We start from the raw sequence: 15,971 nt of genomic DNA, 5'->3' as shown, positions 1-15,971 counted from the left end.
GAGTACATTGCTACAGGTTTTTCTGGATTTTAGTTTCCATTGAGAAATCAGCTGTTATTCCAATGGGTTTTCTTTTATATGTGATTTGTGTTTTTTTCCTTCTGCAGCTTTCAATACTTTTTCTTTGTTCCATATGCTTAGTGTTTTAACTATAGTATGCTGTGGGGATTTTTTTTTGCCTTGTCTATTTGGTGTTCTGAGTATATATTGTATTTGTATGGGTATGTTTTTAAGTTTGGGGAAGTTTTCTTCTGTGATCTTGCTGAAAATGTGGTTTATACCACTAACCTAGAATGCTTCTCCCCATTTATTCTTATAATTTAAATTTTTGTCTTTTCATGGCATCCCACATTTTTTGTATGCTACTTTTCTGTGTTTTTAAAAATCATATTTTTTCTTATTTCATCTAGATCCTCTATTTTATCTTCAAGTCCTATTGTTCTATATTCTGTTTGATTCCTTCTTCTTATAAAGTTGTCCTTTGAGTTTTCTAGTTGGGTTTTTGGATTTTTAAGTTCCATCTTAATTTTAGCTTTAGTACTCTTCAGTGTTTCTATCTCTTCATTGAATTCTGTTTTCATGCTCTAGATCATCTTCTTCCTTGTCATTTCCATCAGCCACATGTTTGTGTCTTACTGTGCATCAGTCAGGTGTTTTCTCTTTTTAACCTCATTAAGTTCATCGAGCTGTTTTTATCTTTCAACTCTTTGAATTCTTTTATAAAATTTATGATTGTTGTTTTAAATTTTGTGTCCTGGGGTTTATCTAGGTAATTTCCATTGGCAAACTGGCAGGGTTGGAAGCACTGGTTGGGTTGGAGGGAAGATACTGCCTTGATCTTTCATTTTGTTTTTATTTTTGTGAAGAGGTCTGGGCAGGTGGACTTCTTTTGGTAGTTCTGTGTCTGATATGGACAGAGCAGGTTGGGGCTGAAGCGAGGATGTACAGGTCAAGTTGGGCCTATGGTTTGGATACGACTTATATGGAATGAAGTCAGGTGGACACAAGAGACTGGGTTAATGTGCAGGATGTGCAGCTAGATCCAAGCCTGGAGTTTGGGAAGAGAACTGGTGCTTATGGGGGTGCATGGTAGGAAGGATCAGGCAGACTCACCTGGGTAAACCCTGGAGAAGGATGTGCAGGATATGGCTGGGTAGAGAGGTGAATGTAGTGTGGGAGGGTCCTGTTGGTAGGAGGCAGGCTTGGAAGTCCTGGAGGAAGCTTAGATATTGGTGGTTGTATAGGTAGTGTTGATCAGACTAGGCTAAGGCCCTTGATATAGTACAAGTGCTGGATTGGGGAAGGTGCATGGAGGGAAGGATCAGGAGGGCTTACCTGGCTAGACCCCGAAGAAGGATCTGTAGAGTCTGGCTGGGCGGTAGGGCAGAATGAGTCCCATCAATTGTACTTTCACTGAATAGTTACAAGAGGCCTTCTGCTGGAAGGGATTGTTTTAGCCTTGGTGACCTTTAGCAACTGGACAATGCAGTTATGATAGCTTCTGTATTGTGAACTTGAGGATGTGATCCATGCTTTATCATCTTCAACAACTTGGTAAAGAATTTGGTGTTCTGAGAAGCTCATAACCCACACTCCCAAAGCAGCACAACTAGGGTGTGTGATTGACTTGCAGCTCAGACTCTATCCAGTGTCTCCTAGGGTTGTTCTGATTCCTTCCCAGCAATGACAGCAGGCATGTTCATTGAGATACTGAGCAAGATGTAATGAGTTTGGATTCTTTTCTATAATGCTTTTTTCGTTAGTTGCTAAAAATATATCTTTATTCTCATAAAATGAGAATGACATAATATTTTCTTTTTATGAGAAAATATTAAAGGGAACTGGGAATAAATAAACTTTGAGAAGAATTGAGACCCTGTTCCTTGTGCTGCTGAGAGGATGAGGCACATTGTAGGGAAGGGAGCACTGGCTGAAGGTAAGGAACATTCTTCAGATGCTCTTACTGAAAGGAAAGTCAGGTGTGAATCCTGCAAGGAAGCCTTGATGAAATGAACTTGAAACTGGTGGCAAATGTGTAAAACCTAAAAAAGCAAACAAAACAACAAAAAAGAAAGCATAACTATCTCTGTGTAGGAGGAGTAGGCATGGGATCCTCTAAATCTTTCAGAGCTAGAAACACCAAGTCAGAGAACTCCTCAGAGTTTGACGTTCATAAACATGACACATGAAAGGCATATACTCTGAATAGTTCCAGATCCTTAAAGAAACTCTGGTTGTATATTTCTCCATGTTCTTTTGGCTTTTGTTAATGAAGGTTTAAATATATTTAAATAAAAAATTGTATACTAGAATAAAAGCTACATTTTATGGCTATTTGGAGTGGGCCAAGATGATGCATTTGACAAACTACTCATCATAGTCAATTAAATACCTTTCTAGTTAACATAGTGTGGACAATTAGACCATTCCAATGCTCATTGTCTTTTATAGCTTTGGGATATCATTGACATTCATTGGGTATAGTTCAGTATTTCAAGTAGCATAAGAATTATGTTTGCCTGTGGTAATTTTCCACAGACCAAACTATTGACTTCATTTGGTTTGGACTGAAAAATGTCATTTCATGAATATTGATCACATGCTGCAGTCTTTGATTGCAAAGGAGTTGAATAGTAATATGTAACATATTTATTTGTTTGTTAAAACACTCAGTTTAAATCACTTCTCTATAGTACTTTACTGAGGAGAACTACAATAATATTATTTATGTGATACATTTATCTATGTAACTCTGTTTTTTCCTCAGTTTACCCTTCAATCCATTCTATATCTTTATTAATCCCTTTGCCCCAATGGAACAGAAGACCCAGTAGATTAGAGATACAATTGAAAATACACTCATGATACAACAATCACTTTTGGTTTGTGTGTGTGTGTGTGTGTGTGTGTGTGTGTGTGTGTGTGTGTGTGTGGTGTGTATATGCAAGTGCATCGAGAGGCCCAAGGTTGATGCTGGGAGTTGTCTGTTATTGCTTTTCCACCTCAGTTCGTTGAGGCAAAGTTTCTCAATCAAATTCAGAGGTCTCCAGTATTGCTAGTTTTGCTAGAGAATTTGCTTTGTGAGTCCCTGTCTTCACCTTCTAAAGCTGGAAATACAGTTAACATATGCTCACCCTGCATTTATGTGGGTTCCTGGGGATCTGAATCTGATTCTCATGTATAAGTGACAAACACTTAACTGCTGAGCCATCATCTCATGATATAGTATTCTTCTTCTTCTTCTTTTTTTTAAGTTGTGGCAATTTTATTAAAATCAGACTTTTTCTACCTTTATCAGAAACAGAATATAGTGGCATTGCCAGGATCAATACAGTTGTAGTTGCCAGGAGACAATGAAGTTTGCAAGCTATATAAGGTACACAAGATTAATGATTAAGACCATCAGTATTCTTAGGATATGCAAAATGTATTCCTAACTGGGGAATGAAAACATTTTGAACTGGAGTGAGGTCAAGAGAAGACATTTGATCTTCACAATGAAGAGTAATCCTCTACGTGAACTGAAATTTAGAGCAAGTCAGTACCACAAGCTATGAAAGATACAAAGTTCAAGGAACACAAGTGATTCTTTGTGGCTAAAGAATGACAATAAGAAGTGCATGGAAAAACATAGCTGGGGAGTTGAAGGATGCCATGAACAGCTTTGGGCTGTGTTTAGTCTTCTATATAAAACTTGGATTTAATTTCTTGTAGTTTCGCTATTACTGTTACTATAGTGAAGGTCATGTGTAGTCTAATGCCCAAAATAGATTCAATATTATATGAGGCTTAACATCTGGTAAATTAGGAGATCCTCCAGTGTCTAACTATAACTTGCCTCTCCTATACATCTGTGCAGATGTGCCCACTCACCAGACAACCCCTCTTCTCAAAAGACCAGGTGTTATTCCTGCTTATGCCTTAGAAGCAGCTTTCAGTCCCAGTGGGATTCTTTCAATAATCGAACCACATGTCTCCGTGGAATCAGGTGACACTTCATCCTTTTAATACTGCGAAGGCTCCCTTTACAGTCCTTCAACAATCAAGGACTTTAGTGTACCTCTTTATTTTGTTTTATGGTATTATCCCATGGACTGTGGCTATCTGTGACCACACACACTGTATGTAAAGCACCATGGCTGTATCTGTCAAGCACAGACATTGTGTACAATGATATCTTCCTAACCTTACCTCCCTTACCCTATAGGATGAAGAGTGGATGAGAAACACTGTGCTGGGGAAAATTAAACTCTTTGAGTTAGTTTTTATGAAAATTTCTGCTCCCTTCTCACCATTTCTCATGACTAGTTATAATTTTAGAACATAAAAGAGAAAAGCATAAGAATAATCACCACTAAGGTGATTCTTGTTATAATTAATTTTCCAAATTTTGTTTTGGAATACAGAGAAGCAAAGTTTGAAAACAAAAGTTTTAAGACAATATTTTCCTACATAGGGACTACCAAGATTAGGAGAAACGGTCTTCCCCAAGGAAGAGCACACAAATTAATTACCCAATACCAAATGGTCAGCTTTGAAAACACATAGACAAGTAACATGATAAAACTGAGCAGGTTGTATTTAGGAGCATGTATGTATATACATATATGCATATAACAATAATTAATGAAAAAAGAGGCCATGACTTTGAAAGAGAACAATGATGGTATCAGGAGGGTTTGGAGGGAGGGAAGGGAAGATTTCAATTATATTAGAATCTCAAAACCTAAAAAATGACTTACTAAAATGAAGGAATAATATAATTTATCTTTAATGTTCATTTGTCTGAACTCTTCGGAGTATATCCCATGCTCATATCATAATTCTACCAGACATGGTGCCTGCTAGTGAAGACTAGTAGTTTTAGATATGTGTAATCCCTTGATCTGCCAAAACAAACAAACAATGAATAAATAGATTCTGATGAGCAGTGTATCCCGTGTTCCATGGCTGGTGAGGCATTTTGTAGTAAGGATATGAGAGCATCTGAATAACGGTGGAGATGTAGGAACTGGAAGGTGAATGCAAATGAGAAGACAGGGTGGCTTGCTATTCTAAATGCTGTACAATCCATTCCAGTAGAGAACTCTTATTTGTCTGTTTACCAGCCTACCAGGACACATATATACAAGTGATCATTTTTCTGTTGAAAACCACTGCCTAAAGGGATCAGACATTTGTTCTAATTACTTTGCTAATCATATTTTATAACCTTTTATAATTGCCTTCAAACTCATTCCACATATTTTTGAATGACTTTAATGATGATAAATTGTCAAACTTCAAAAGTAGATTAGGACTAGGTATCTTGAAAAATTTCCTGTAGCAGAAGACTTAGAGTGAGCAATAAAAATTTGAAAGATAAATAGGTATAAAGGGTTAAAAGAGATTATAAAATAGGAAAGGTTAAAGGAGAGGAAAGGGCAGAGTAGAGGAGAGAATACTGGGAGACAGAAATAACACTGAAAATTTTTAAAAAAGGCATATGGAAACCTACTGTAGAGCCTCTGTATACATACGTAAAAAAAGACTTAAAATGGAATCTCCCTTTTAGCAGGGCAACAGTATCCCTGTGAGATACCACAGGATAACAAAGAAGCCGATAGGGTTCTTGGTCAGTAAGATTCCAAAGACCTCCAAACATTATAGACTATTGCCAAGGCTGTTGGTTAATCCCTAGAACTTGAAGATATGATGCTGTTGCTGAAGACACCACACACCTGAGTCATAGAACATAGAGAAATTAAGCTTTTACTGATATAAAAGCTTCATTCTTACTGGATAGCTTTCATAGTGCTGGAAGGTGCTATGCACACCAATGGAAGTGAAAAGTAGTCATCAGTCTTATCCAGCTGTAGACCTTGTGAAATATAATGACTGGCTTCATAAGACATGCCCACCAGTATAATAGTGGCACAAATGTCACAAGGAATAACTAACCACTTTCCAGTTGGATTTAAGACCTGCTCCACCAGATGGGACCCATACCTGACACTATTATTGGATCAAGAATTTTAGGCTAGACAAGTCATAGACCATAGAAGAGAACTTATTATGATTATTCTGCTAAATGGACATAGTATTCAACCAGTTCCTAATGATAATCAATATACCCATAAATTAATGGATCTCTCAACCTGCATCTGAGAAACTTTTGTTTGCAATAGATGGCCAAGGTGCAGAGAATAAGAGAATTCAGAATGCCCAGCCTTAAAAGGTCATATCACCTTAAAAGGTCATATCATCTTCCTTCCTTCCTTCCTTCTTTCCTCCCTCCCTCTCTCCCTCCCTCCCTTCTTTCCTTCCTTCCTTCCTTCCTTCCTTCCTTCCTTCCTTCCTTCCTTCCTTCCTTCCTTCTTTCCTTCCTTCCTTCCTTTCTTCCTCCCTTCCTCCCTTCTTCTGTTCCTCCCTTCCTTCCTAGACTCAGGCATCATTGTGAAAGAGGGTAGAAAAGAGTGTAAGAGCCAGCATTGGTAAATGAGTACAAGGAAGTGTTATCTTCTGGACATAGTGGTCTAGCAGTAGTGACAGCCTGAGCAAAGCCTGTGTAAGCTCAAGCAGACCAATTTTCTGCATAGAGAGAGGAGCTATGCACAGAGTACTACTGATGAGCTATTGGTAATTGTCAGCTGCTGGGAGAAATAGGGTTATTTTTTCTAACAATGTATACCCTAATAAATTCACCATGACCTTGCTATAGAGCATGGCCACACACCCAAGTATACTTGGGCAGTATAAATTGATTTTGGTAGGAGAAAAAATGACACAAAGTTGGCTGAGTAGAGAAGGGGGATATATCTGGAATAAGTTGGAGGAAGGAGAGTGAACATGATCAAAAACCATTATAAAGAACTCTCAAAAAAGTAATAAAATACATAGAAACAGGTTCAACTGTATGAAATTACCATCTTTCTATGTAATTTTCAGTTGAATACTGACAATTCCATGTGCTTCAACCCACGAAAAAGTTCAATAACAAAAATGTAGGAGGAATCTCCAAGTTGTCAAATACTGTTTATTTGGATTCTGATGCTACTTTGAAGGTGTTGAAGGGACTCAGCATAAAGACTGTCAAGCATGTAAGAGTAGAGTAAGACTGGCCTGAGAAAAGCAGAAACAGAAAATGCACCACTGTTACAAAGCTAAGATTTTTTTTTAACATTTTATTTTCTAGTACAAGATGGATGAGAAATATTATTTGCAAAGAGAAATGAAAATTATATTTGCTTAGGGTAGATAGAAAGTAATATTTAACCAGAAGGCTATTTTTGAGTGGGTTTGAAATTTGAATTCTCAAAATCTCCAAGTTAAGAAATTCATGAACTTAAAATATGAAGTTAGCTTCTCTCACTGCTTCTGAAAATGGAGGGACAGCCTATGCTGGGTCAGTTGTCATTCAGATCACAAATAAACTTAGAATGAAATATTAAAAAGATGCTTCTTGCTGTAGATATAACTCAACAGATACAGTACCTGCCTAGCTTGCACAAAAACCCTGGCTTCAATCTCAAGGAGGAGATAAACCAGGCAGCATGGTGGCCCACGTCTATAATCCTAACATTTGGGAGGTAGATGCAGGAAGATAAGGAGTTCATAGCACATTTGAGGTCAGTCTAAAATATATGAGAACCCTGCATCACAAAAACAAAGAGGATGGTGTGAGGTTATTGGAACAGTCGGTAGAAATTACAGTGAAGTCAATACTCAAAAGAATAAAATTATATTTGGTTGGCTTCTAGGTTTTATTTATTTTCTTTCAAGACTGACCATTATTTACTCACTATAAAGTAGCTAAAACTTAACAAAAATATAAAGATTTGTTAATAAAAAAATCAGAGAAAAACACTTGAGGTCACATAGAAACTGGAATTCAAGGGGAGGGAGCGATACTGGAAGTCACCACAAAAGAGAGCCCCAAGTGCTGCTTCATAAACCATGGGTATCACTTATTCCAATCATAGTATACAACAACTGAGTAGAGACTTCGGCTGCTACTCAGTATTAGGGAGACAGAATTTGAAGCCAAAGACTAAAGGAAGGGCTGATAGATGGCTCATGACGCAAAAGTGCCTGCTACCAAGACTATCACCTTGAGTGAGAGTCAGCTCTCATGGAAACAGCCATTGTCGGAAAGAATTAGTCTGCTGACTTCCACACTTACACCCCAGCATACACTAAATAAAATACAATGTTAAAAAATTTAAAACTAAATGAAAATAGTATTTGTGGAATCATAACAGAATTGTGAGTCTTTTTGCATATACCATTGCCTCTAGTTCGTAATTTTTAGGCATACAAACAGGATAATGCCATCCATATTCAAAGGAAAATACAAATTCCTAGCAACAACTCTAAGGCTTTGCAGATGTTGTAATTAACTAACATGGACTCAAGCTGTTGTTAAGATGTATAAGAAACAAGCCACATTCAATCAGTTAAAATTTAAAAATCGAATAAAAGAAAAATAGAAAATATAGAACAGATGTAAAAAAAAAATAAAAACAGCCTCCAGTTTTTACCATTACTACACCTTACATTAGAGACACTGATTGCAACACTAGGCGGTGGTGGCTCACGCCTTTAATCCCAGCACTCGGGAGGCAGAGGCAGGTGGATCTCTGTGAGTTCGAGGCCAGCCTGGGCTACAGTGTGAGTTCCAGGAAAGCCACAAAGCTACACAGAAAAACCCTGTCTCGAAAAACAAAAACAAAAACAAAACAAAATAAAAAAAAAACAGATACTGATTGCAGAGAAGAAACTGGACAGATGTGAAATGTGTCTTCCTGTCTGAGAATAGCTTACCATATGATGTCATTAGTTTTTTTCCCCCCTTAGAAATATTGAGATTTATTTACAGGACTTCTTGGTAAGGACATCACCACAGCATTGTAATCGATGAGAAACCTCATATGAGAATTGTTTCATTTATCACTAGGCACTAGATGAACCAGCCAGGACTGAAAGCAACTCCAAGGCCAGCGTGTTAGATCTACCAGTGGAGGTAATGACTTCAGCTTGCCCTGCTTTGGTGTGCAACCCCCAAACTCAATGCTAACCCCGTTCCTGGTTTCAATTCTTCCAGTTGTGTTTCCCTGCACAGCTCAGGCAGCAAACTGAAGAGCTCTGTGCTACTATTGATAAGGTCTTGCAGGACTCCTGGTCTATGGTAATGCCGTAGAATAGAATGGGCTGTTCAAACCTTTGCTTTGCTTTTCTTCATTTCCCTCTGTCTTGCCACGATGCCTCATAGGCTTGTTCTTCCCTTTCCTTTTGTTCTTCTCTTTTCCAGCATTCTTCTGATTCTCCTTCACGGCCCCCACAGAAACTGTTGGGTTCTGAAACCATCAAAGTATGTATATATTTATTATGGATTACTGCCCCATTCCATTTCCTGCACAGATGATTTCAAACTGTGTTTTAAGGCTCAGTAGTAATTTGAGAAACCAACTCAATAACTAGTAACTTGGCTACGAAAGTACAGTGTAGTGTTGACTTTTGCTTCTGTTTGTTTACATGTATATACATAGGTCAGTCTGCACTGTAAAGTTATTTTTAACTGTGGATCAATTTCAAATAGTGTGCAAACCAATATTTGTAAAGCCACAAAATTTGGCATTTTGTGGATTTACACGTCGTTTGTAGCTTATATTAATCTTGTACCACAGCTTCAGTATCAATGTAATTTATGTACACTTAAAAGTGTAGAATTGGGATATGAAGTTGACTAAAGCAACACTCTAGTAGCTTTCACATGGCTGTTAATTCTTCAGTTCTTTCCTTCTTACTGATTGACTTGATTTCACTGTTCTGTGACTTGAAGTAGAAATTTGGAGACATTAGCCTGTCAGAGTTGTTCTATATGTTTGTTTCTTTCTTAGGACAAAGTATATAGCTCCCTAGCTTAATTACCTTCCCATGCTTAATGTAGCTCTCTATTCATCCCAATTTCAATATGCGTTTTGTTTTTCCTTTATGTGCACCAATATTTCTGTTATCATTTTCAGCCTTGTTTTCTCTCTTTCAATGACTCCAAATACTTTTGGCATAAACTGGTTACCATGGGACATTGAAGCGGGTTTTGAATGTACAGATGCTCATGATTTAAAAGAGTAGTCCTCATTTTCAGTTGTAACATTACAGACAAATACGAATCACTAATAGGCTTACTTATTGTCCTTGCTGTTATGATGTTAGAGTTTCATAAGTAATCTGGACACCACCCCTTGTCAGATACTTTGGAAATAATTTCTGCTATTTGGTGTGTGTGTGTGTGTGTGTGTGTGTGTGTGTGTGTGTGTGTGTGTGTGTGGTATTGGCAGTTACCTTTGCTTCAAGTATTTATAATGTGCCAACTATGGGCTTGGGCTTTGTGGCCTAGAAAGATAAAGACAAGCCAGGTGGAAATCCTAAGGAGATTACTATAGCTGTAAAAGAAGAGATAAAATTTACTCAGATCCACACATGGAATGGGGTTACAAAGACCACTGATAATTCCTCCAGACAAAGGCATAGTAATGTATGAATTTCCTGAGGCAACATAACTTGTTTCTGTGAAGATATTGAAAAAGTCAGTGCATTTGAAGTTTAGTGAACCAGGTACGAACAGTATAAAATTAGTTTGAGAATATATTTGTCATGGTATGAAATTTTGATCTCAAGGAAAATAGGACACAAAAATGATCATTCTGGCTGTGGGGAAGAGACTTCTGAGGAAGTCATGAGTACAGTTACTGATGGTGGACCAAAAATGTGAGTTCAAAGGAGCCATAAGTAAGCAAATGGGTTGGGGTTTGATGACATTCAGATATGAGCAATAAAGGAGAGGAGTCATGAATGAGCCCTTCATCTCTCATACCCAGGGCAGATGACAGTGAAGTAGATACAGCATAATGGAAAGGAGAGAGTGTGGAAATTTAGATAGTGTCCATATTTGAATTGTATGAATGGAGTCATTGTGTCTGCAGCTAATGGGAGAGATGTGGGCACCGCATACTGTGAGCCTGTACAGAATTCCAAGGAACAAAATGTTACAGGTTGGTAGAGGTGGAACCAGTGAAGCATAGTGAAAGGCTATGTTAAGAGGGGAATCAGGGAAGTGTGCTATCATGAAAGCTGTTAAGAGTGTTAAGAGACTAGTTGTTTATTGCTATCAAAGAGGTAGGAAAATAGTAAGTCTAGAAGAGACTTTATGAGACTTGACTTGTGTATTTTGAAACTATATTACTGATGCTTATAGGTAAATCATTCTCAAATCTAAAATTTTATAACGTTGGTAGAATATAATCTTTTTGAAAGATTTTCTTATGTGCTAAAGTAACCTTATATTTATAATTTTTAAAATGGGGTTTCCTCCATGTTTTTTCTTCTAGATTTTTATCTTTTATCTTTTTCTATACCTTTGCCCAGTTTTCTTCAGGCTCACACATTTCCATATATCACTTTCTATTCAATGTAAGATTCTGTTTATTTGGGAATTTAAGTCACTTACAGTTATTGTAATATTTGTTATATCAGTACTCACTTCTGTTAACATTAATTAATATTTTCAACTTAGATCTTTTTGTCCTGTTTGGTATTTTGATTAATTTTTACTTTCCTTTTGGTAACTTGACATTTATTAATTTAAAATTAAAAAAATTTTAGTTTGAAAATTTTATATTACATTTTCTTATTTTTGTGGTTGCACACACACATTATGGAGAGTAATTGTTGAATTTATGTAAAGCTCATAAAAGTCATTTTCAATATTATATAAAATAGTTTTTCACCTTTTAATTGTTTTTCACCAAACCAAAAGCACAGATACATACTATTTTTAAATATATTTTGGAATTGGATTTTAAAGTTTTTTAAATTTCTTCTTTATTTAGAGTTTTAAAAAATTTCTATTTAATTTAGATCTTTCATTATCATTCATTCATATACTCACTTTTACTTTTTGTGGTTGTGTTGATCATAGTTTCAACTGAATCTCTTTGTGTATGTTTTGTGAACTTCATCTATGATAAAAATCTTCATGTTGCTCTTTCACTTAAGCTTGGTTCCTGGGCCGATAAGATGGCCCAGTGAGTAAAGACACTGTCCCCCAAGTCTGACAGCCCGAGTTCTACCTGCTGGACACATACGATGGAAGGAGAGGTCATTTGACCTCCGTGTGCATGCTGTGCCCCACCCTACACACTACATTGTAATTAAAATTATAGTTTTGCTAAAAAATAGGATAATGGCTCTTTTCTTTGCCCTCTGTCTGTTTATATTCTCTTTCTCATACTTATATTTTGTCACCACGATATTTGTAACTGCTAGAGAGTGACCATTTTCAATCTGGCTCTGTAAACACTGTGAATATTGACTCTGGTTATGACATTACTAATTTTTCCTATAGGTGTCTAGGAGTGCTTTTCATTTTTATGTATTTCTACTGTTACTATCTATGGCCTTTCATCTAGAGTCTTTAGACTTCTCCCCTAAATTCTGTAGATAATTTTTCTATAGGTGTATCTGATACCTAGAATAGCAATAATAATTCCCAGTACTAGGATTTGTCAACATTCTCAAGCTTTCCTCATTATTTTCAGAATAAGAGGAATGTCTACCTCAGAATCTAGATGGTTCCCATTGTGCATTGTGGGGACCCTGAACCTCCTTCTGCTTCCCTGCACCTCTGCTTACAGCTCTTTTCTGGTCATTGTCCTGGTTGTCACTACTGAGGAAGAATTCAGCAGAGGAATAGCAGAACCTGTCAGTCGGTGTAACCATGTAATAATCAGCTTCCTTTTCTGCAGCCAACACAAAGGAGCATAGTGACACAGTTTACTTCCTAACTATGCTCCTTTGCTTGCCTTGCCCTTATGATGCAAAAATTGTAAGACAGCAGAGACAAAATATCTAAATGTCACCAGTTAAAAAACCATAGAATAAAATAATATGTACCATTATTTTGAAAAAGATAAAGCAAATGGTTAGTAATGGGATCAAGGAAGACATTTTTGTTTGATTTTTGAGGCTTGGAATGACAAGATCACATTCTTGTACTGGTGGCTTTTGTGTTAGATGAATGTGAGGTGCTGGCTATACAAAAGAATAGAGATACTGCAGAAAAAAAAATCTATCTACAATCAGATCTTGATTCAAAAAGGAATGTGTTATGGTCGAACTCCCTCCCCCAAGAATTAATAAGTAGAAGTAATCACTGATGTGGTGTTATAATGTGAGGCTTTTAAAGTGTGACTAGGTCATAGGGATTGAGTCTTAATTGATGGGATTATAAAAAAAAAGACCAGAGAGAAGCTTCTTACCTCTTCTACCATGTGAGGAAACAAGAATTTTCAATATGTGAATGAGAAAACAGGACCTTACCATACAATGAACCTATCTAAGCTTGTTCACCCTTTAGAACTCAGAAAGTTAAATATCTGTTGTTTACAAACTACCCTGTCCATTGCATTTTGTATAAGACAATCAGACATTATTCTTTGATAAGAAAGAGAGAATGGCCTTCACTGTAGTAGAACAGAAAATAGAAGTCACGAGTCCAGATGTAAGAATGGTTATGCTAAAGCTGAGAAAATAATTTCCCGAACAATGTTCTTATTTCACAACAAACACCTTTCAATGCAGTAAGTTTAAGACAAAAAATAAGCACCATATTTTACCCGTTCCTTCTCTGCCTTATTATTTCTTGTTCTCCTCTGCTTGCTCATCTGCCTTTCCCAACTGACCAATGTAGGGGGTGCATAGAGGTCAGTCCCTAGGTTTCTCATCTGTTAGTATTGTCACCCAGCCTCGCAAATTCACATACATGTTGACAGCTTCAAATGTATGCCTCTGGTCCAGTATTATTTCCAGTTTTAGATTTCTAACTATTTAGTCTTTGTTCCATTTCAGAATGAGAAAATCTTTCAAGCTCAACACAGATGAAGATGTAGTCAAGACTTTTTCTACCAAGTAATCACACCCACCACTTTCCCACATTTATTGATAGTAGTCTTTCATTTGCTTTAGTCCATAAACTTTGCATGAAGTTTTTCTCTTTATGTCATGTTCAACACCCTTTTTTCACTATAGTTTCAAAACACCTGTAGAATGTGATTATTTCATAGCCTCTGTGCTATTAAACAATGGTCATTTTTTGCTGGCCAGCACAGTAGCATGGCTGTCATGTTACTACATCACTCTACTCTGTTCTTTTTTTCCAGAGCTGAGGACCAAACCCAGGGCCTTGTGCTTGCAAGGCAAGCACTCTACCACTGAGCTAAATCCCCAACCCTCTACTCTGTTCTTAACATGCCACACAGAAATACTGTTAAAGAAATATGTAGTCAAAGTCTTTTTAAGATGCTTTATTATCAGGTCTCTGAACATTGTCATGATCTGCCCTTCCCTGGCATTCTCTACTCTGGCACTCTCTACTCTGTGTTTAGCCCTGGTAGCCTCTACTATGTCTTGAATGCCCTAAACATGATACCACTTAGTGTATTTAGTTATCTGATTCCAGAGCTTGTAGAGTGAACAATCAAGAATAACCATCATGAAGAACAAGTTTTGGGTCACTCTTCAGGCTCAAATCTGTTCCTGGCAAATGTTGTTCTAACCTCAGAAAGTAGACCTAAGAGAACAAATATTGGGGGATTACCAAGGCATATGGAGTGGACACAGGTGAAGCTGATGGCCATTTATTTAACACGAAATCAAGGTGTGGTTTAGAGTTTCCACAGAAACATTTTACTTCTCATGTACAAGTGTGAGATAAGTGGATCAGAGAGACCATGTAGGGCTTCTGTTCTTATTTGACAAGTGAATTTGCCACATAAAGAGAGGGAGGCAAGAGAAATGGAAATATTAACCATAAGACCATGAAATAGATGGAAGTGAAGAACTTGAACTAGAATCAAGTTAATAATTTAGAAATCCCACTGTAGCATAGCTGATAGCAGAGGTATTAGAGACATGAAGGTATGGGTAAAGAGGTAGAGTTTTGAGAGAGGGACACTTGAAGTTGAAATTTCATAGAGCTTTTATGTTATTCTTGGAGGTAAAGTTGGGTTTGGTCTTTAAAGTAAATGATTGAAATGGGATGAATGTCTTTGGGTATAAGGGGCTCAAAGAACAGACAGAACAGAAATTTCTAAAGAATTCTGAGACAGCCAAAACTATAAAAGAAATGTGATGAGGAACTATAGGACTCATGGCTAACATCAATAAATAAGAAGAAATTGCCAGAGTTTTGACAATGAAGGGGTACTAATTTTATAAAGCAAATTTCGAAGATAAATAGAATTTTGTATAGATCAGTAGGATTCATGGTTAGAAAGACTCAGTAGAGAAAAAATTCATTCCTGTCTTAAATTCTGAAACTTTCATTATTCACTAGTTAGTGAGATGCATAATTCTTTTTATTTTCATGCAGACTCCTACAACTCATCCAAGAGCAGCTGGTCGAGAAACCAAATATGTAAGTATCTTTCTAACTATGCTTGCTACTTTTTCAATGGAGTCCTGTACATATTTTAAAGAGAACTCAGCTCTACAGAAATTATAATGGAATGTATTCATTTTTTTCATAAATTGAAAGGTGTAAGAGGCTATGATTGGCTCAAGCATAGGAAATTAGATTATGTCAGGTGTACAGCATCAAGTAACCTTATCAACTGAATTCCTTCTTAAATGAATTATTGTTTAATCCCCTTAGATAGACAAAACATAATTGTATTACCTGAGTTTTGTACCTCCACTTATCAAAGCTCAGATGGCATTTATTTTCATAAGCACTGCTTGAGTTTAAAAAATAGTCAATTCATGTCCGTGACACACTGAGGTTAGTCCACATCCAAAGGAATCACCAGTTTAATTGAATGGCCAGTTTGTTGCTTTCCTATGTTTAAATTATCAAGTAATTTAGTGTCTGTTTATGAGAAAAACTAAACCATAGAGCTGGAGAGATGCATTAGGGGGTGAGAGCACTGGCTGCT

At 36.8% G+C, this 15,971-nt stretch overlaps 1 protein-coding gene across 24 annotated transcripts in view; it reads left to right on the top strand.

The window, feature by feature from the left end:
• The window catches only part of Mlip (muscular LMNA interacting protein), a 231,365-nt gene that overhangs the window by 134,096 nt on the left and 81,298 nt on the right, over window positions 1-15,971 (top strand). For 12 of the 24 annotated variants that reach the window (XM_052714917.1, XM_052714916.1, XM_052714920.1 and 9 more), the window contains 4 exons: window positions 8,936-9,001; window positions 9,083-9,166; window positions 9,290-9,349; window positions 15,410-15,454. The exons of 1 other annotated variant lie outside the window; for it this stretch is intronic. In XM_052714917.1, coding sequence (XP_052570877.1) covers window positions 8,936-9,001; window positions 9,083-9,166; window positions 9,290-9,349; window positions 15,410-15,454 — 255 coding nt within the window. The remainder of the gene's footprint in view (window positions 1-8,935; window positions 9,002-9,082; window positions 9,167-9,289; window positions 9,350-15,409; window positions 15,455-15,971) is intronic. 11 more of the 24 variants (XM_052714915.1, XM_052714923.1, XM_052714924.1 and 8 more) reach the window with 2 other exon arrangements.

The sequence above is a fragment of the Peromyscus californicus genome, unplaced genomic scaffold (genome assembly GCF_007827085.1).
Source record: "Peromyscus californicus insignis strain IS unplaced genomic scaffold, ASM782708v3 Scaffold_11__1_contigs__length_118956290, whole genome shotgun sequence".
Taxonomy (NCBI): Eukaryota; Metazoa; Chordata; class Mammalia; order Rodentia; family Cricetidae; genus Peromyscus; species Peromyscus californicus.
Note: the sequence above shows the minus strand (reverse complement) of the source record. Positions and strands in the feature narration are given on the sequence as shown.